Source organism: Mya arenaria, chromosome 6, assembly GCF_026914265.1.
Source record: "Mya arenaria isolate MELC-2E11 chromosome 6, ASM2691426v1".
In the NCBI taxonomy this organism is placed as follows: domain Eukaryota; kingdom Metazoa; phylum Mollusca; class Bivalvia; order Myida; family Myidae; genus Mya; species Mya arenaria.
This window is the reverse complement of record NC_069127.1, coordinates 61,305,391-61,327,017: the sequence shown is the minus strand read 5'-3', so window position 1 is coordinate 61,327,017 and position 21,627 is coordinate 61,305,391. Positions and strand designations below refer to the sequence as shown.

Genomic DNA, 21,627 nt, shown 5'->3' with positions numbered 1-21,627 from the left:
AATGTAACATACGATAGATGAAAACAATGGAAATATTAACCCCGGACACACCTCCAGTAAATGAAACTATACACATAGAATACCAGGGTGGTCACCTTACTTATCAAGAGAAGAGTCATAAAATGACGGTTTTGGCATTGTTCCTCACCTGAAAAATAGAAGTACAATATAGAAGAAAACAATATCATTGAAGACCTGTGATATACCTCTTCCAGAACTAAAACCCATACATGAGGATTACAGGTATGGTCATGAAGAGTAGTGGACATGTCATGGCAAACACATGAACATTCACATATAGTATTGGAAATACTGGACACAATGCCAGAGACACACCCTCCAGGAATCGGAACTGAACACGCAAGAGGCCGTCTTTATGACTATCTAGCTTATCAAGAGCAGTGGACTTTTCATCTAGTGACAACTTTGTCTTCTGCATGTCTCCTGAAAATTACGCCACCCTCAGCAGTTTATTTAGTAAAGTATTATTACAAAATTTATACAACTTTATTTATATTATTGCTCGAATCCATATAAAAGTAGCCCTAATGAATAGTATAGGACAATAAAAATGTTACAAGTTAGCAGCAAACATGCAAGAAATTATAGGTATTAACTCTACCAGAAATATGGATCCCAGAATCATTTGACAGGAGGCTGACAGTATCCCCAGAGCGCTTCTCCTCGTTTATTCCAAGCGTTTCTTTGCTGGATGTCAAGGGAGCTTCAACATTAGCAGGTGTAAAATATGCAGAGAACTTGTCGAAGTCCATATTGGCTATCACAGGATCCACACATCTTGTGAAAGTGTCCACCTGGATCCTGAAATATAGAACATATATCTTAACATGAATGTTGTAAAGATGATAAATTTACCATGATGTGTAGGTCATTATAAAGTCCATGTCTTAGGAGAGAATCATATTATGTCAATATGTCACCAATTCCTGTACTTTTTACAGTATTTCCATACACAAATGTACCCACACTAGAATACGATTCTCGCTTTATGTGTTGCCAGCATGAAACAAAAATCAGGCAGGTATTTATTTTCCACATAGATTGACTGAAAACATTGGTTGAGGAATTGTGTGGTTTGAACTATATTTTGCAACAAATGTACCCACCACCAGACATGATTCTTGCTATACCTTTCAGTACCATACAATACTGGAATCACTGGCATTTTCCACAAGCATTATAAATAAGGGAATCGTTAAGACACTGTCAAATGTTATTCTGTTTTAACAAGTTTTCAAATAAAATTGACTCGCCACTGGTAAAAGTAATCAGAACAAGAATGTTTTAATCACCTCTTAGCACCATGAAACACTGGGCAGGCTGGCATCTTCCACATGGATTGTAGGATGATGGAGCATTGCTTCAAATACTGTAGCGCGGGAAGGACAAGGTTTTCGGAGCAGGGGGACGAGCTCACATACTCCATCTCAGAATCACTTTCGTCACTGTCAGAGTCCGAGAATTCACCTAAAATAAGAATACAAAATAACCATTCAGTTTTGACACAACATATCAAACAAAATCGCTGCAGATTGAACGTCGACGCTAGTCTACTATGTTTCATGTTAATATCTTTTTTTAAGTTATGGTTAAGGTTAATGATTTTGCACACCAATGCCCCCGCTGACTCCGCCATGGAAAGGGCTTTTACAAAACCTCATCTCGGACGTTTTAAATAAGGGTTAAATGCCTTTACTGATACAGATTTTACTCATTCCATAACTGTTCATTGCTTTTCGACACCAATACCAATTTCTGAAGCCACACCTTTTTATATTTCTAAGGCAATTTTGTGTACGGTTTCCAAGTAATTTGATTGGTTAATGTAAACAAGCATAATTTCAAGTTTTACGTAGCTTAAGTTAGGACATACTTTTTTCTAATGCACCCATTAAATTAAAAGGAACTCAAGTTATGCCACTCCAAACAGTGTAATCATTAATCTGATTGTCTGTGGCTTTCATAATGAAGGTTACCACTCTAAATTAGCAATCAAAAACAGATAAGTCAATTGTCTGATTTTATGAGTTCAATACATTGTTAGAAAGTATTTCAATCATGACATATCAACAGAAAATGGCACAAAATAATTATGTAGACAGAAACTATGTATCAAATTACTTCAGATCCAAACTATGTCATAGTAGTAATTCGAATAAGGTATCGAATGTAACGTTTGGAATTAAAGGTTAGTGGAATATTATCTGTTGTCAATAAAACCTTTAAAATACTAAGTTCAAATTATGGAATAATAGTTGACATTAAATAAAAAATATACAATAAAACATGTTTCAGACGAACAAGCGTTTGAAAAGTATTTATAATGATACACTATGTAACGTAAAAAATCAAGTTGGCTGCGAGAAACACTCAATAACAAGCTTATGTAAAGTTCATAAAATAAATACTTATATTTTTTAAACACCTTGTTTAAGCATATATTTTATATTCCAGCAAAGATGTCCTTGTTAACTATTATCTTATTCCTTAGGAAATAGACCGAATACCCCTGCACTTTTTAGAAAGAATTTTGGAAATGACGTCTTGCCCGACCTACCCTATTTTCTGAACAAGAGGGCCATGATGGCCCTGTATCGCTCACCTGTAGCTTTGCTAAATAAAGTGAACATTCTGACCTATTATCATAAAGATCCAATGAAAAGTATGGCCCCTAGAGGCCACTCTTTTATTTGTCCCACTGACCTAGTTTTTTACCCCACATGACCCTATCAGTAGGCAATGCTTCAAACCAAATATTTAAGACCTAGTCCTTGTGGCTTCAGACAAGAAAATTTTAAAGTTTTTTTCCTATATAAGCCTATGTAAAACTTGTGACACCCAGGGTGAGGCCTCTTTTCACCACAGGTGCACAAATTGAACAATCTTGGTAGCGGGCCACTAGGTTATGCCACATATAAAATGCCAATGTCTTGTTGGTTTAGACAAGAAGTTTTTTGTTCTATATAAGCCTATGCAAAACTTGTGACTCCCCCCAGGATAGGGCCTCTTCTCCCCAGGGGCATAAATTGAACAATCTTGGTAGAGGACCACTTGGTTATGATACATACCAAATATTGAATGCGTAGGCCTTGCATTTTCAGACAAGAAGATTTTTAAACACTTTCCTTATATAAGCCTATTGTGTTCACAAGGTTTTTCTACTATCTGACCTAGTGACCTAGTTATTGACCGCGGATGACCCAATGTGGAACTTGACCTAGATTTTATAAAGATGATCAGTCTGACCAAGTTTCATAAAGATTAGGCTAAAATTGTGACCTCTATTGTGTTCACAAGGTTTTTCTAATATCTGACCTAGTGACCTAGTTATTGACTGCGGATGACCCAATATCGAACATGACCCAGATTTTATAGAGATGATCATTCTGACCAAGTTGCATTAACATTAGGCTAAAATTGTGACCTCTATTGTGTTCACAAGGTTTTTCTACTAATTGACCTATTGACCTAGTTATTGACGGTAAATGACCCAATATCGAACTTGACCTAGATTTTATAGAGATGATCATTCTGACCAAGTTACATTTAGATTAGGCTTAAGTTGTGACCTCTATTGTGTTCACAAGGTTTTATACTAATTGACCTAGTGACCTAGTTATTGCCCGCGAATGACCCAATATCGAACTTGACCTATATTTTTCTAGAGATGATCATTCTGACCAAGTTGAATTGAGTTAAGCCTAAAATTGTGACCTCTATTGTGTTCACAAGGTTTTTCTACTAATTGACCTAGTGACCTAGTTTTTGACCTGGGTTGACCCAATATGGAACTTGACCTAGCTTATGTTAAGATGATCATTCTGACCAGGTTTCATTAAGATAAGGCTAAAATTGTGACCTCTTTTTTGTTCACAAGGTTTCTCTAATAATTGACCTAGTGACCTAGTTATTGACTGCGTATGACCCAATATCGAACTTGACCCAGATTTTATAGAGATGATCATTCTGACCAAGTTGCATTAAGATTAGCCTAAAATTGTGACCTCTATTGTGTTCACAAGGTTTTTGTACTAATTGACCTAGTGACCTAGTTATTGACCGCAGATGACCCAATATCGAACTTGACCTAGATTTTATAGAGATGATCATTCTGACCAAGTTGCATTGAGATAAGGCTAAAATTGTGACCTCTATTGTGTTCACAAGGTTTTTGTACTAATTGACCTAGTGACCTAGTTATTGACCGTGAATGACCCAATATCAAACTTGACCTACATTTTATAGCGATGATCATTCTGACCAAGTTGCATTGAGATTAGGCTGAAATTGTGACCTCTATTGTGTTCACAAGGTTTTTCTACTAATTGACCTAGTGACCTAGTTATTGACCGCGGATGACCCAATATCGAACTTGACCTAAATTTTATAGAGATGATCATTCTGACCAAGTTGCATTGAGATTAGGCTAAAATTGTGACCTCTAATGTGTTCACAAGGTATTTCTACTAATTGACCTACTGACCTAGTTTTTGACCCCAGATGACCCAATATCGAACTTGACCTAGATTTCATAGAGATGATCAGTCTGACCAAGTTTCATAAAGATTAGGTCAAAATTGTGACCTCTGTTGTGTTCACAAGGTTTTTCTAATAATTGACCTAGTGACCTAGTTATTGACCGCGGATGACCCAATGTGGAACTTGACCTAGATTTTATAAAGATGATCAGTCTGACCAAGTTTCATAAAGATTAGGCTAAAATTGTGACCTCTATTGTGTTCATAAGGTTTTTCTAATATCTGACCTAGTGACCTAGTTATTGACTGCGGATGACCCAATATCGAACATGACCCAGATTTTATAGAGATGATCATTCTGACCAAGTTGCATTAACATTAGGCTAAAATTGTGACCTCTATTGTGTTCACAAGGTTTTTCTACTAATTGACCTATTGACCTAGTTATTGACGGTAAATGACCCAATATCGAACTTGACCTAGATTTTATAGAGATGATCATTCTGACCAAGTTACATTTAGATTAGGCTTAAGTTGTGACCTCTATTGTGTTCACAAGGTTTTATACTAATTGACCTAGTGACCTAGTTATTGACCGCGAATGACCCAATATCGAACTTGACCTATATTTTTCTAGAGATGATCATTCTGACCAAGTTGAATTGAGTTAAGCCTAAAATTGTGACCTCTATTGTGTTCACAAGGTTTTTCTACTAATTGACCTAGTGACCTAGTTTTTGACCTGGGTTGACCCAATATGGAACTTGACCTAGCTTATGTTAAGATGATCATTCTGACCAAGTTTCATTAAGATAAGGCTAAAATTGTGACCTCTATTTTGTTCACAAGGTTTTTCTAATAATTGACCTAGTGACCTAGTTATTGACTGCGTATGACCCAATATCGAACTTGACCCAGATTTTATAGAGATGATCATTCTGACCAAGTTGCATTAAGATTAGCCTAAAATTGTGACCTCTATTGTGTTCACAAGGTTTTTGTACTAATTGACCTAGTGACCTAGTTATTGACCGCAGATGACCCAATATCGAACTTGACCTAGATTTTATAGAGATGATCATTCTGACCAAGTTGCATTGAGATTAGGCTAAAATTGTGACCTCTATTGTGTTCACAAGGTTTTTGTACTAATTGACCTAGTGACCTAGTTATTGACCGTGAATGACCCAATATCAAACTTGACCTACATTTTATAGCGATGATTATTCTGACCATGTTGCATTGAGATTAGGCTAAAATTGTGACCTCTATTGTGTTCACAAGGTTTTTCTACTAATTGACCTAGTGACCTAGTTATTGACCGCGGATGACCCAATATCGAACTTGACCTAAATTTTATAGAGATGATCATTCTGACCAAGTTGCATTGAGATTAGGCTAAAATTGTGACCTCTAATGTGTTCACAAGGTATTTCTACTAATTGACCTACTGACCTAGTTTTTGACCCCAGATGACCCAATATCGAACTTGACCTAGATTTCATAGAGATGATCAGTCTGACCAAGTTTCATAAAGATTAGGTCAAAATTGTGACCTCTGTTGTGTTCACAAGGTTTTTCTAATAATTGACCTAGTGACCTAGTTATTGACTGCGGATGACCCAATATCGAACTTGACCTAGATTTTATAGAGATGATTATTCTGACCAACTCGCATTGAGATTAGGCTAAAATTGTGACCTCTATTGTGTTCACAAGGTTTTTGTACTAATTGACCTAGTGACCTAGTTGTTGACCGCGGATGACCCAATATCGAACTTGACCTACATTTTATAGAGATGATCATTCTGACCAAGTTGCATTGAGATTAGGCTAAAATTGTGACCTCTATTGTGTTCACAAGGTTTTTCTACTAATTGACCTAGTGACCTAGTTTTTGACCTGGGTTGACCCAATATGGAACTTGACCTAGCTTATGTTAAGATGATCATTCTGACCAAGTTTCATTAAGATAAGGCTAAAATTGTGACCTCTATTTTGTTCACAAGGTTTTTCTAATAATTGACCTAGTGACCTAGTTATTGACTGCGTATGACCCAATATCGAACTTGACCCAGATTTTATAGAGATGATCATTCTGACCAAGTTGCATTAAGATTAGCCTAAAATTGTGACCTCTATTGTGTTCACAAGGTTTTTGTACTAATTGACCTAGTGACCTAGTTATTGACCGCGGATGACCCAATATCGAACTTGACCTAGATTTTATAGAGATGATCATTCTGACCAAGTTGCATTGAGATTAGGCTAAAATTGTGACCTCTATTGTGTTCACAAGGTTTTTGTACTAATTGACCTAGTGACCTAGTTATTGACCGTGAATGACCCAATATCAAACTTGACCTACATTTTACAGCGATGATCATTCTGACCAATTTGCATTGAGATTAGGCTAAAATTGTGACCTCTATTGTGTTCACAAGGTTTTTCTACTAATTGACCTAGTGACCTAGTTATTGACCGCGGATGACCCAATATCGAACTTGACCTAGATTTTATAGAGATGATCATTCTGACCAAGTTGCATTGAGATTAGGCTAAAATTGTGACCTCTAATGTGTTCACAAGGTATTTCTACTAATTGACCTACTGACCTAGTTTTTGACCCCAGATGACCCAATATCGAACTTGACCTAGATTTCATAGAGATGATCAGTCTGACCAAGTTTCATAAAGATTAGGTCAAAATTGTGACCTCTGTTGTGTTCACAAGGTTTTTCTAATAATTGACCTAGTGACCTAGTTATTGACCGCGGATGACCCAATATCGAACTTGACCTAGATTTTATAGAGATGATTATTCTGACCAACTTGCATTGAGATTAGGCTAAAATTGTGACCTCTATTGTGTTCACAAGGTTTTTGTACTAATTGACCTAGTGACCTAGTTGTTGACCGCGGATGACCCAATATCGAACTTGACCTACATTTTATAGAGATGATCATTCTGACCAAGTTGCATTGAGATTAGGCTAAAATTGTGACCTCTATTGTGTTCACAAGGTTTTTCTACTAATTGACCTAGTGACCTAATTATTGACCGCGGATGACCCAATATCAAACTTGACCTAAATTTTATAGAGATGACCATTCTGACCAAGTTGCATTGAGATTAGGCTAAAATTGTGACCTCTATTGTGTTCACAAGGTTTTTGTACTAATTGACCTAGTGACCTAGTTTTTGACCCCAGATGACCCAATATCGAACTTGACCTAGATTTTATAGAGATGATCAGTCTGACCAAGTTTCATAAAGATTAGGTCAAAATTGTGACCTCTATTGTGTTCACAAGCAATTGTGAACGGACGGACGGACGACGGACGAAGAGTGATCACAAAAGCTCACCTTGTCACTACGTGACAGGTGAGCTAAAAAGTGCAATTAACTATGTCCATTTTAGGCTTATAACAAAAAAAAAATGTTTTACAGTAAAATTGCAAAAACCATTTACCTCGAAAACACCAAATGCAATATTTTACTGTTGGCTACGCCATTAATGGAATATAGTTTTTAGTATTCACTCAGTGAAATATAATGAGATCTTACAATGAAACAACCATTATCCTCTTTGTATTAAATATGGCCACAGGGCACGTTTTCAGAGCAGAAATCATAACTTGCCTGGTCCCCTCACGTATTTGAGCAGACACAGTATACAGTCTACTGTGGCATTGGCAAATACGAGAATATTGTCAGTGTTTAGGAAGACATCAAACACGTCCAAAACTGCCTCAACGTGCCTCTGACGTGCCTCGTTCACCTGTAGGATGGAAATAATTATGTGATTTTCAAGTGATTGAAAATATAGTCACATTGATTACCACTTTCATGTCTGTAAACAATGAACAAAATATTTGCAATTTCATTGCATAATTGTGTGGTCCACCATTTTAAACATTTTACATTATTATGTACACAATCAGGACCCAAATGAGACTCTTGACTAGAAGCCACCAATGTTTGGCAATCAGGTGTATTCATATGTTAGTAGTTTTTTTATTATATTAAATGTCCTGCTGTTGTAAATGAACTATGTGAGGTAATGCATTAACCTCTTCGACTGTTGTATACTCAATCCTGACGGCCCTAAGCGCACCAAATAACGGACGCCATCCTGACTTGATGTCCATAGCTGAAGCCTCGACTAGCTCACAGATTGAACATACAATCTGAAAATAAAATAATAATATTTATTAAGTTTGTCTTTTGTTTGGATGAGAAATTTGGCTACTTTTGTTTGTTACTGGAACAAAATATGCAGACCCTTTATCAGGAAAATAATTAAGTCAAAACTCATTTTAATACATAAGAGCATGGTATGATTTTAAATTTGGTATGATTTTACTCTTTTTAAAAGTGAATTTTTTCATAGAATGTGTTGATTGAAACAAATCTAAAGAGAAAAAATGTACTCCAGTAAATGCTCAAAAACATGAGTTGTAAACAATTACTTTTTTGGCTGTAAAATATTTTTATTTGAAATACTGACTTATTCTAAATATGCGAGAAAGTGTTTTTAAAAAGCGTAAAACAGAATAAGAGTTGAAGTCATGTGATGCTGTTAGAAGAAAAATTAGTTGATTGAGAAATGAATCAAGAAATGTCATGTTATTGAGTAGCCTGATGATTTACATTTTTTTTACTGAACGTTCAAAGTTATTTTAGTTAAAGTTTTATTTATTACCAATAAATTAAAAACAAGAATTACCTGGTCCTGCACATCTCCATCACAAAGCTCCAAACAAAGAATGTTCTCAAACGTTTTACAGAGCATCTCATTCGTGTGAAAATGTCGTAATTCCTTCCACCTCGACATCACCGCTATGACAAAGTCATGGACACATGTGACGGCCATCTTTGAAATACTTCTATCTTTGTGACCTGCAGACTGAAATTGAGTGAAAATCTTTTCATAAGCAGTGAAAATGTCAAACATATGTTTTGCCATGTCTTTATACAAAGGCTCATCTGGCAAGCTCCAATGTCATCAATAAACAAAACCGCCACAGGGTAAATTTCATTGTTCATCTGTGTTTTATTCCAATTAAACAATTATAGTATTCAACAACTATTAAACCAAGTGTTATGGACCTTGCTATACATGTGTTAATTGCGTCTGGCAAGATGTGTACCAAATATATTTTGAATATCATGAACATTTTTTTTAAGTATGTGTAAGTTCTAAGTTTCTGCACCACAAAGTCAACAATGACCCCAAGGCTATGAAACCACCTTTTTTCCTTTGAAACAGACAATCTCAATTCCATTAGTTTAACTTTTTGGTGATTTATTAAATGTCACCAAACAGCTATTTTCATTACAGAGTGGCACTAACTCACCTCAACAAAGCATGAGACCACACTACAGGCCTTGACAATGTGTATAAGGGGTCTATCACGGTGGGCCACTTTGACCGGGTCTATCACGGTGGGCCACTTTGACCAACACCCACTGTTGTCTGTACAGGTGCAGGAAATTTACAGACACCATCAAATAACCTATACATTTACCTCAACAAGATATGAGGAGACCACACTCCAGGCCTTGACTATGTGTATAAGGGGTCTATCACTGTGTGCCACTTTCAACACCACTCCCTGTAGTCTATACAGGTGTAGGGAGTTAACAGGCATCACCGGCTGGTCCCCTGGTTGGTCCTCACACTCTAATAGTTTCTTGCTCCATTTTTGTAGCTGATGTTTGCTGAAACAGGTTCAAATCAAACTCTTTTTATTTAGCTTGATTGTGAAGATATCTTTTTAGCATAAAAATTATAAGCTTTTTTATAGTATAGTTTATCAGTACCTATGGCCTGTGACTTCTTTTCAAATTGTATTTTGTAAACACACAGGACAACAAGCCTATCCTGATGACATGCCCATTCAGGATGACTTAAATTATTTGTTGATAATCATGCGGCAATTCAATTTAACATACCTTGATTCACAAAGATTTGCTAGAAATCCAGTCAATGCTGTCATGTTCAAATTGCTTGCTGCTTCCTCAAATATTCTGTCAACAAAAGAACATTTAAGTTACCATCTTTGACAATAATCTCTTCTTTTATGCAATAAAGAATGATAGAAGCTGAAACAAGTAAACTGCATATAGGTGCCAATGCTGGAGTTATGGGCCTCCAAAAGATATGCCTATTGTGGCTGATAACATGCTGAGGGGCAGATTATTCCATCCTTAACAAAAACACATGATTAGTAATTTTCCCTGCATACCTTTACTCTTTAGATTTATTAATTTTATTGTTTAATAAGAACAAAGTTTTGTACATATAACTGACACCATGATGTACATAAACTTGAAACCATAGTTGACGTCAAATAGTTCCAAACAACATCGCATTTCTACAGACTTTGAATAATATTGCAACGGTAATGGTTTTTGTTTTAAATTAATTATTTTTCTTTTGTGCATTGTTGAAGATTAAATAACGTAACATTGTGCATTTAAATATTTTCAATTGGTACATTGATGTGCATGATTTATCTTTCTTGGGTGATGGATGATCCTTTTGTTCAAGCACTGTCAAGAGGTAGAGAGTTGTCAGGGGCCATGATTACGAACAGTAAGTCTGAGTTCAGACTCAAGTGGCAGAACTCCTTAATATCTTATTTCTTTCATTGTAACTTTCTTCTAGTGAAGTATTGATGATGAAATATGCTGAATTTCATTTCTATTTTAAATTGTATTATTTACATTAATTTTTGTAAAATGAATGGAATTAAGATAAAAAAGAAAAAGAAAGAGTTATGGTAGTTTGATAAAAATGCTTTTCTGAGTCTGAGTCCGAACTTGAGACTGTTTGTAATCATGGGCCCTGGTGGTATCGGTGATCATTTTTAACCCAAGAGGTCCTGGGTTTGAGTCCTATGCTTTCTACCCAAGAAATAGACCCAAAAGTAATTAATCTTAGCATATAACTCTGCTTAAAATCAAGTAATAATCTACTACTGAGCTTGTTTCTGTAGCTTTTCATATAAATATAATGATTTGGTATGAACTACAAACTAACGATATTAAACACACTAACTGACCTGTCCACTTGCTGGCTCAGACCGCAGAGTGCCTGTGAAGCTTGTACAGAGTTGAGTTCCCCAGCTCCAGATTTCCCAGCAATGTCCCAGCCAGACTCTAGACAACTCTGAGCAACCAGGCTTGAAACGTTGATCCTTGGAGCAACTGGGACTATAGGGCCCATGGGAATACAGTCACTGTAAATGTCATTCTCACTGAAAAGTGAAATAAGTAAATACAACATTATTTTAAACATACTGATTGACAAAATTTTACGTCATGAGTAATATGGTCTGAAGTACTCAAAGGAGACCTAATTGCCAGGCTTGGTGACGGTGACTTGTGTTATATTTTTGACAAGTTTGACATATTCTTACCCGCAGGTTTAAGGTAACATTGGAAAAAGAATCAGTTCAATTCTAGTCCGCTTCGCATTATGAATACTTTTCCTCACCATAGACAATTTGTACCTCCATATGGGGAAGTCTAGACTGAAAATAACTCACCACCCCTAAAGTGCATTAAACTTTAATTTCAGTAGAACTATAGTTAACAGGGCATCTCAAAATGAAAAAGACAGCACAGCAAAATATAATAGACAGAATATTTAAATACCTTTCTTCCCCATTGACAGCTTGTGCTTCTTGCTGTATTTTTGGCAGGTTGGACTGGTTGTTACCCCCACTGAAGTATGTGTGTTCTAGCTCTGATATGAACGCACAGCATCTGAAAAAGAGCAACCAGTCTACCGTTATTTGTATCTCTAAGGTTTACACTTATCTTTTTGGTATGCAGTATTCAGGGTTTTTTTAATGAGTACTTCGGACTAAAGAGGAAGGTATGGAGTAATGCAGAAACTCAAATTTCCAGCATTGCATTATTTAGTACACAAACTCACAAATAAGTTTAATTTAACTCGTTACTCAAGTTCGTTTCACTTAAGGGTTTTAGGCATAACTTCAATCATCTTAAGTTTACATAACCTCACAAATGACACCGATTCATTTTATTTCCTCATCTTTATGTACAATTTCAATATTAAGGGGTGGGGCGCAAAAAGAAGCAGTAACTAGCAATGGGTGAATGTAAGGTGAATTAAGTATGAAACTTGTTTTCAACAATCAGTAGAATGACTATCAATGATGCCAGTGGTCAACATAGCACTCATACTTAGTACATACTGCCTAATGTAGAGATACCAGTTTGTATTCACTTAAATTTTAAAGTTATAAAATTAAGCCCTAAGTTCCTACCTGAAAACTTGTTTCCAACAAACAGCAGAATGGCTACCAATCTCTAAGCCAGTGGTCATCATAGCATCCATACTAAGAACATGGGCCGCATGTAAAGTAACCAGCTTCTGTTTTGACTGGGATTTCGGTGTGGTTCGATCTCCAGGCGAGGGTTGATTGGCGTGAATGAAGTCCTCCATCACACAAGAGGTGTTGGCTAGCAGGGTGAAGACAGCTTCACATCTTTCTTGAAGGCCTGACATGAAGAAATAATATGTTGAACATACTTTATCTACAATGACCATGTAAACATCTGATTGAATCAACATGGTCACACCTGACAGATACAAATGTATACCTTACCATTGGGCAGTTCCCATGTGACCAATTTTTAAGCCCCATCTTTGCCAGTTGCTAAGAGATTGCATTAAATTCATTTATTTCCAACAAACAAATATGCACTGTTATGTAAACCAGGTCAATCAATGATCATGTGAAATCTCAGGATAGATTTTAGAATTGTAATTAAGTAATTGTAATATCAATGTTGACATAGGGATTGTCCATTTTAAAAGTAACATTACAAATTTGAAGCAGAGATAATCCTGTACAAAATTGATGAACAGCTTTTGACTCAGTGGACACGCTATTTTCATATTTTCTTTTAACAAACATCTGAACAGTAAAAACCTACCTAGTGTACAGCACAATTTTGCCGCTATCTGCAACCCATCCAGACATTTACACAGGGCGTCACGTTTCTTTAAAGCCTCTTCCTTCGCACCTTCCATGCCAATCATAACAGCAAATGAGTTGGTCACCCCTATAACACTACGGCCACTCAGTAGATTGGCCAGAATGTCCAGTATCGACTCCCAGCAGGTGGAAAGTATCTGACCAGCTAAAAGCTTACCTACAATTGACAAAGAAATAAATGCAATTATTTTGTTACATTGTTAAACAAGCATTTTCAGTGAAAAGATATCCCCCGCCAACGATGGCTTGTTTGTGCTTGATGGCTTGTTTGTGCTTGAAGGTTCATATAACATTCAATTCTAGCAGCTAGTTACTGAGAAACGGCTGCAAACAATGATTTTTTAATAAATCAAGGGCAATAACTCTTAAGGAAAATTGACCAATCCAAAAGAAAAATAGACAGGCATCATCACAGTATGTTGGTTCTTATTTATTCCAAGTGTCATGAAATTCTACCAGCTAGTTGCATAGAAAAGGCTGCAAACATGGATCTTTAAATAAATCAAGGGCAAATAACTCATATAGAAATTACACAATCCAAAATATAAATAAACAGGCATCATCGCAGTATGTTGGTTCATATTTATTTCAAGTTTCAAGAATTTCTACCAACTAGTTACTGAGAAATGGCTGTAAATGAGTTTTTCAAAAAATCAAGGGCAATAACTCCAAGTACAATTGACCAATCCAAAAAAAAAAATGAACAGGCATCATCCCAGTATAGTAATTCATATTTATTTTAAGTTTCATGAAATTCTGCTAGCTAGTGACTGAGAAATGGCTGTGAATGTGCATTTTTCAAAAAATCAAGGGCAATAACTCCAAGGACAATTGACCAATCAATTTTTTTTTTGGACGGGCATCATTCCAGTATAGTGGTTCATATTTATCTTAAGTTTCATGAAATTCTACCGGCTAGTTACTGAGAAAACGCAGGTGACAGACGGACCGACGGAAGGAAAGACGGACGGACGGACGGATGGAAGGACGGACGGACAACGCCATTTCAATATCCCCCTCCCTATTTCATAGGCGGGGAATAATAATTGACTCGTGAGTAGGTTTCCTGGGCTGAGACCTGTAAAGGTGTCCTTTTTGTGAGGCCATGAGAAAGTACATCTAGTCGGGATCGAACTCACAACCTCTTTGGTGAGAGGCATACACCTATATCACTAGACCACTGTCACCCCTTTAACTAGAGCTGTCACAGGAGTGAAGAATACCCCCAAATGCCGCCTGGACACAGGAATGGCAAACCATTCCTTTGAAAAGAGGCCATAACTCCAAGGTTACTGCACACTGCATCTTCTTTTATCATGCATGTATTGTTTTATTTAAATCTGTTGACTAATTTAGAAGTTACACTGCTGACAAGAAAAACTAGCCTTTCATGAGTTATCGTCCGGAAACCGTTTTTCTACTTTTAGTAACAGTGACCTTGACCTTGGCCCCACCAGCCCCAATATCGAACTTGACCTGTATCTTCTGATGTTACACCTGTGTACCAAAAATTGTTCAAATCTGTCTAGCCTTTCATGAGTTATCGTCCGGACACCGTTTTTCTATTTTTAGTAACAGTGACCTTGACCTTGGCCCCACCAGCCCCAATATCGAACTTGACCTGTATCTTCTGATGTTACACCTGTGTACCAAAAATTGTTCAAATCTGTCAAGCCTTTCATGATTTATCGTCTGGAAACCGTTTTTCTATTTTTAGTAACAGTGACCTTGACTTTGACCCCACCAGCCCCAATATCGAACTTGACCTGTATCTTCTGATGTTACACCTGTGTACCAAAAATTGTTCAAATCTGTCAAGCCTTTCATGAGTTATCGTCCAGAAACCGTTTTTCTATTTTTAGTAACAGTGACCTTGACCTTGGCCCCACCAGCCCCAATATCGAACTTGACCTGTATCTTCTGATGTTACACCTGTGCATACCAAACTGTATCTTCTGATGTTACACCTGTGTACTAAAAATTGTTCAAATCTGTCTAGCCTTTCATGAGTTATCGTCCGGAAAACGTTTTTCTATTTTTAGTAACAGTGACCTTGACCCCACCAGCCCCAATATCGAACATGACCTGTATCTTCTGATGTTACACCTGTGTACCAAAAATTGTTTAAATCTGTCTAGCCTTTCATGAGTTATCGTCCGGAAACCGTTTTTCTATTTTAAGTAACAGTGACCTTGACCTTGGCCCCACCAGCCCCAATATCGAACTTGACCTGTATCTTCTGATGTTACACCTGTGTACCAAAAATTGTTCAAATCTGTCAAGCCTTTTAGGAGTTATCATCCGGAAACCGTTTTTCTATTTTTAGTAACAATGACCTTGACCTTGGCCCCACCAGCCCCAATATCAAACTTGACCTGTATCTTCTGATGTTACACCTGTGTACCAAAAATTGTTCAAATCTGTCTAGCCTTTCATGAGTTATCATCCAGAAACCGTTTTTCTATTTTTAGTAACAGTGACCTTGACCTTAGCCCCACCAGCCCCAATATCGAACTTGACCTGTATCTTCTGATGTTACACCTGTGTACCAAAAATTGTTCAAATCTGTCAAGCCTTTCATGAGTTATCGTCCGGAAACCGTTTTTCTATTTTTAGTAACAGTGACCTTGACCTTGGCCCCACCAGCCCCAATATCGAACTTAACCTGTATCTTCTGATGTTACACCTGTGTACCAAAAATTTTTCAAATCTGTCTAGTCTTTCATGAGTTATCGTCCGGAAACCATGAAAACCGACAGACCGACCGACCGACAGACAGACCGACCGACCGACAAGCTCACTCCTATATACCCCCTCAAACTTCGTTTGTGGGGGTATAATGAGTAAATGGGTTGGTCAATCATATAACACTACTGCCTCTCAGGAAATCGGCCAGAATGTCCAGTATTGGCAATCATCATCTGTGCTTTCCTGCATGAACAGCATGGCATTATGACATTATGGTTATAGAGCCTTTTATGGATTTTCAAGATCATACCAGAGCAACTTTATTGTATAGATGAACGGAAAAGTAGGAATAAAGACTTTAACATACCTGCATTTCTGGCTTCAGGACTGGTTTTAGCAGTAACAGTCTCTTCTAGCTCATACTGAACACAGTCTTTCAACATCTGACCTCCAAGAGCATGACTGCCGTCACCATCTATGTCTGCAAATATCAAACACATTCAAGTAGTGAATAATGACATTTACATAGATTAAATCTATTGAAAAACAAAACAGAAAACATGGATTTGTTTCTGTTTTTGAAATTTCTAAATTCATAACTCTTTAAGCCACTGTTCCTATCTCTCTTTAAATTAATTTTCATCGAAATAGCTAATTATCATACCCATTTGGTAGAAACACTTACATGTATACTTGAATGAAAAAGGCAACATGCTGCTAATGTATTTTGATGTCAGCATATTTGTCATGCTTTAAATTGCCCTCAGGCTATGCTTAATATATTGTCTGTTTGCAGTGAATCCCATCTTTTTATGACCTCGTATAAACAAATACTTAAATTGTAATACGCTGTTCTCTTGTTTGGTGCTATGTTAAGTCTTAATAGTCTGTTGTTATACAATTTAAACCAGCGTTGGGTTTAAGCATACATGTGCATATGTTCTCAGGCAACATCTGTACCAAGTTTCATTGAATAGTTTTATCAGTATCTGGATGTTTTATGGGTTATAGCCAAGGATGCTGACAATCATGCCAAGGCTATGACAATATCTCGATCTTTTTTTCTTCAAAGTTACTGCAATTATTATTTTTTCAAACATGACCTTACATCTAAATCTTAAAACAGTAGACATAAGCTAATGTGTACAAGACTGTTAGATGTAAAACTCAATTTAAAGGGGCTGTACTCCGTATGATAAAATAGCGAAAAAAAAAGAAAATTCTCGAAAACTGACATAAACTTGTCATTGATGTGTACAAATCATTAAAACTTACTAACTGAAATACCACAAAGTTTACAATTTATTTAAGTTTAGCAGTTATTTTGTATTTTTCCATTAAAAAAGATTACTGGGTATGTCTACCAGGTAGAATTCCTTCCTTATGCGTGATTGGCTATTCGGTGTTATCACGTGATATTACCGAGGTAGGTGTATAGCTTAATTATGTCACCCAATTAGAGTAAGCCGTCGTAGCTCAGTGGATACAACGTTGGACTGCAATTTAGGCGACTCGGGTTCGAACCCAGTCTCCGACACAATTTTTTTTTTACATTTTGGTACTTTTTTTTACAATTATGATATCAAAGCGTAACACATTCTATGAGATAATAGTCCTGAGATTCGTTACAGAAAAAAACTTATTTTGGTGCCAATCTGGTGTACAGTCCCTTTAATGAAAACCAATCAAGATTAAAAGACAATAAGAGGTTGCAAAACTACTAAATAGTTAGGAGAATAAATGTAAAACAGTGTTAACACCAAATCAATGATCATTTATTCCATATCCACCCAAGCCATATTAGGCCTGCAAGTATATGTATGGCTTATCAGAACATTGCTTACCGGCAGCCATAAGATAAGAAGCCCTATAAGTACCCCTACTGAGTATGGAGAATAAAAGAAAGAATATGTAAAGGCTTGCAGAATCAAAAACAGCCATCAAAGGTGACCACAATCATTGTAATTTAAATGGTGCATATAAAAGACTTCCATCTTTTATAACCCACATGCATTTAGTCAATGAAAAAATGAAGAGAAGAGATACAAGACTTAGTGGCATTTCTGCTAGTATCAAGACAAAAAGGGGGGAAAACACCCTCATTTAGCGATAACATTTCACAAATGAATGAAAAAAGAAATGAAACTAACTTGAAGGATCCAAACCAGCCATTAAAGTCAATTCAAGTTTAAAGAAGAGTAGAGTTAAAGGACTCAGTACAAATGCTGGAACCAAGACAAACAGTGAAAAATACCAAGAAATGTTTAAAAAATGGATGACAGAAAGAAAGGCAAACATATCTGACCATGACTTTGTTCTTCTATTTCAAACATATCATCTATAGGCATTTCTGTGTAAAAAACAATAACTGTAACTCTAATATTTACTAAAGATCTTTACACACAATGTTTTTTTTCCAAAGCTTTTTCACATAATAATTATATATTATAAAGGTGAAATGCAATTTCATTGAATAATGAGAAAAACAAACATTTTGAAAGGTAAACATTATTATCAATGTTAAAAGTTTTTGTTTTTATATGTTTTAAATGCCTTCAAACTAACATACTAATATGGTACTTGTTTCATTATTATATACATACAATTTACAATATCTTTTTAATTAATCATGTCTTGTACATGTTCAGCCACTCAACCAGAAGGTTGTGAGTTCAATCTCTAACAGAGGCAGACAGACTGACTCTCCTGGTCTCTCAAAATAAAACCAATACTGGTCACTTCCGACAAAACAAAATCACAGAGTGATTCTTATCGTCTTATAGATGTCTCAAACTTGAGCAAATAAAAATGTGAAACATACACCTAATTGTCAAAACAAGGACACAGTCTTCAAGCATTATATATGCCCCAGGGGTTAAAATGTCCTGACTGACCACAGCCTTATACACATGGGATAATGCGTCAAGCTAAGCCATACTTAATCAAAGAATAAGTGAAACATACCCCTTCTTGTTAAAACAAGGCATGGTCTTCCAGCAACATATCTGCCGCGGGGGCTAATAAATCCTAACTGAGCACAGCCTTTTTATACAGTGGGATAATGTATTGAACTAAACCATACTGAATTAAAGTAAATGTGAAACATACATCTAAGTGACCACACCAGGGCACTGTAAGTCTTCCAGAGGGATATCTGCTGACTGGGGGACTAGAATGTTTTCATTTGAGTACAGTCTGATAAACATGGGTTCAAATTGACCAAAGAACACAAGGCTAGCCATAACATACCTCTGAGTGTCCACACAAGGGCACTGTCTTCTAGCAGCATATCTGTGGCATGGGCAAGAATGTCCTGGCTGACCACAGTCTGATACACGTGGGATAACCAGTCTGGGGAAAGATACAAGAACATGTCTGTGTCCAATACACTGTCTTGGAACTCACTCTGAAATTAGAAACAAGAGCAGTGCAGTAGGATGACACCCGCCTATTGTTGTTTTTTTTAATCAAAAAGGGGAATAACTCTACAATTATCTAAACAAGAGTTATGGGTCTTGCTACACAAGTGTACTAAATCTCATGTAAATATCCTGAATTTTGTGTTATGGCCTGAGTTTTAGCTTTTGCAAGCAGACGATGTCGCAAACTGCAATGACACTCTACACAAGCTTAAAATTGCTGTGTTTCATATGATAGTGTTTTATTTTTTCAAGTTTAAAATGATTGGATGACTACAATTATACAATGGCCTTGTTAGACACAATAATATAAGCAGTACATATGCTTGTCAATGTTTGTTCATTTTCTAAACTGATTAAGGGGTATAATCCAGAATTATTTAAGTTACAGTTATTCAGGACTTTTATTATAAGCATTGTAGTCATGGCAAACAAGCAAGCTTCATGAGAAATTTTTGAGTGACTTCTGACATATACTTAGGTTTATATTTGCATGAAGACAGAAATCATTGACAAATACTTTCCACTTACACAAGAGTATAATATAAAAAAATGAAATATAAAATTGATATATGATTATTTAACATTTCAAGTTTCTTTAAATGAATTGCACCCACCTCAGTAAGAGGTATAAGACTCCTGTGCTGTAGGGTATAGTAGTCGTTTGTGTGTAGATGTAGGGCCAAGCACAACACAGCGTATGACGTGGAGTAAATACTGTCCGCATTCAACATCGTGTTAGGGGTGCCACATGTACTACCTGGCTTCTCTGGACTAGAACTCTCTACAAATTAAAGGGCCATTTAAAACATTGAGCTTAAATATCGTAAAACATGGTATAAAGGATTATCTTAGACTAATATTTATTTTTCAAATGAACCACATTTAATTTTTGCCTTGTAACACTGCAATTAATTGGCGATGGGATAAATATACAATCAATTCAGATTTATTTATCATAGATCTACTGAGTTTAGATATTTTGCTAACTCACTCAAAAATAAAAGTGAATATTTTTTTGGCCAAAAGATCTGTCTTACTACAGCCCCCTACACTTTTATTACTTCAATTCAAGTTCATTCTGTCAGACCTAATAGTGGAAAAAACAGAAAAGCAGATTGCCCCTTTAAGAGAGTCAAACAAGATTTATAACGAGAGTTCATACTTTCTGCAAACTTGGAAGCAAATTGTTGCAAGCCCTCATCCACGTCAGGTATGGAGAAATACCTGGACAGCAAATCAGGTACCAGTTCTTTCAACTCTTCAATAAACTTCAGAGCTGATTGCTTCTCGTGATCTACAAAAACTGGCCCATTTTCACCTTCAAGTGACCTTGACCTTTCTTTGACCTTTGTGTCAATGCTTGACATGTTCTTGACATCTGCTGTGACAGACTCTTTTTTGGCCTCTTGTGGTTGTTCTTTGTCACCAACTTTATCATTATTATCAGAATTTACTACACAATCAGTAGATACACCACCTTCAATTTCAACTCTGGCTTCCTCATAATTTTGGCTTGGGTTATCAAGCTTGTTGCTTGTATCATTTATTGTCTGACCTTCATCTGACCTTGAATTTTTATCAAGGTCAATACTTGATTGCCTTGAATTGATAACATCAATATGCTCTTCCATTTGTTTACAGATATTAGAGTTATTTGTATTGACAAGACCATCATCTGTATCAGACTGGGAAGCCATGGAGTTTGTTCTTTCAGATAATGCCCTTTTTGACTCTGAAAATGCAAAAACGAATCAGCAAAGTTTTCATTATGGTTTCATTCTGTCACATGTTTGAAACATTAGATGACTAAATGTGTATGCAAGATACAAGAATATTTATTTAAAGTTGGGTATATGATAAAAAGAAACATAAGCTCAATGAGCTATTTTACAAATGATTCAAGTCACCTAATAGATAGAACTAAGCAAGGAAATTAATTTTCTTTTCAACACAAATAAAGCATATTGTTTTTTAACTAG

At 36.2% G+C, this 21,627-nt stretch overlaps 1 protein-coding gene across 4 annotated transcripts in view; it reads right to left on the bottom strand.

Annotated features, from left to right (window-relative positions):
• Window positions 1–21,627, bottom strand: part of LOC128238429 (brefeldin A-inhibited guanine nucleotide-exchange protein 3-like) — a 45,502-nt gene that overhangs the window by 8,910 nt on the left and 14,965 nt on the right. For 3 of the 4 annotated variants that reach the window (XM_052954344.1, XM_052954346.1, XM_052954348.1), the window contains 16 exons: window positions 20,811–21,380; window positions 20,263–20,429; window positions 19,476–19,632; window positions 18,532–18,576; window positions 16,594–16,707; window positions 13,477–13,695; window positions 12,804–13,038; window positions 12,166–12,276; window positions 11,571–11,765; window positions 10,459–10,533; window positions 10,032–10,224; window positions 9,230–9,409; window positions 8,574–8,690; window positions 8,143–8,281; window positions 1,314–1,488; window positions 623–822 (listed from right to left, as the gene is read on the bottom strand). In XM_052954344.1, the coding sequence (XP_052810304.1) occupies window positions 623–822; window positions 1,314–1,488; window positions 8,143–8,281; window positions 8,574–8,690; window positions 9,230–9,409; window positions 10,032–10,224; window positions 10,459–10,533; window positions 11,571–11,765; window positions 12,166–12,276; window positions 12,804–13,038; window positions 13,477–13,695; window positions 16,594–16,707; window positions 18,532–18,576; window positions 19,476–19,632; window positions 20,263–20,429; window positions 20,811–21,380 (2,892 nt within the window). The remainder of the gene's footprint in view (window positions 1–622; window positions 823–1,313; window positions 1,489–8,142; window positions 8,282–8,573; window positions 8,691–9,229; window positions 9,410–10,031; window positions 10,225–10,458; window positions 10,534–11,570; window positions 11,766–12,165; window positions 12,277–12,803; window positions 13,039–13,476; window positions 13,696–16,593; window positions 16,708–18,531; window positions 18,577–19,475; window positions 19,633–20,262; window positions 20,430–20,810; window positions 21,381–21,627) is intronic. The other variant, XM_052954347.1, reaches the window with a different exon arrangement.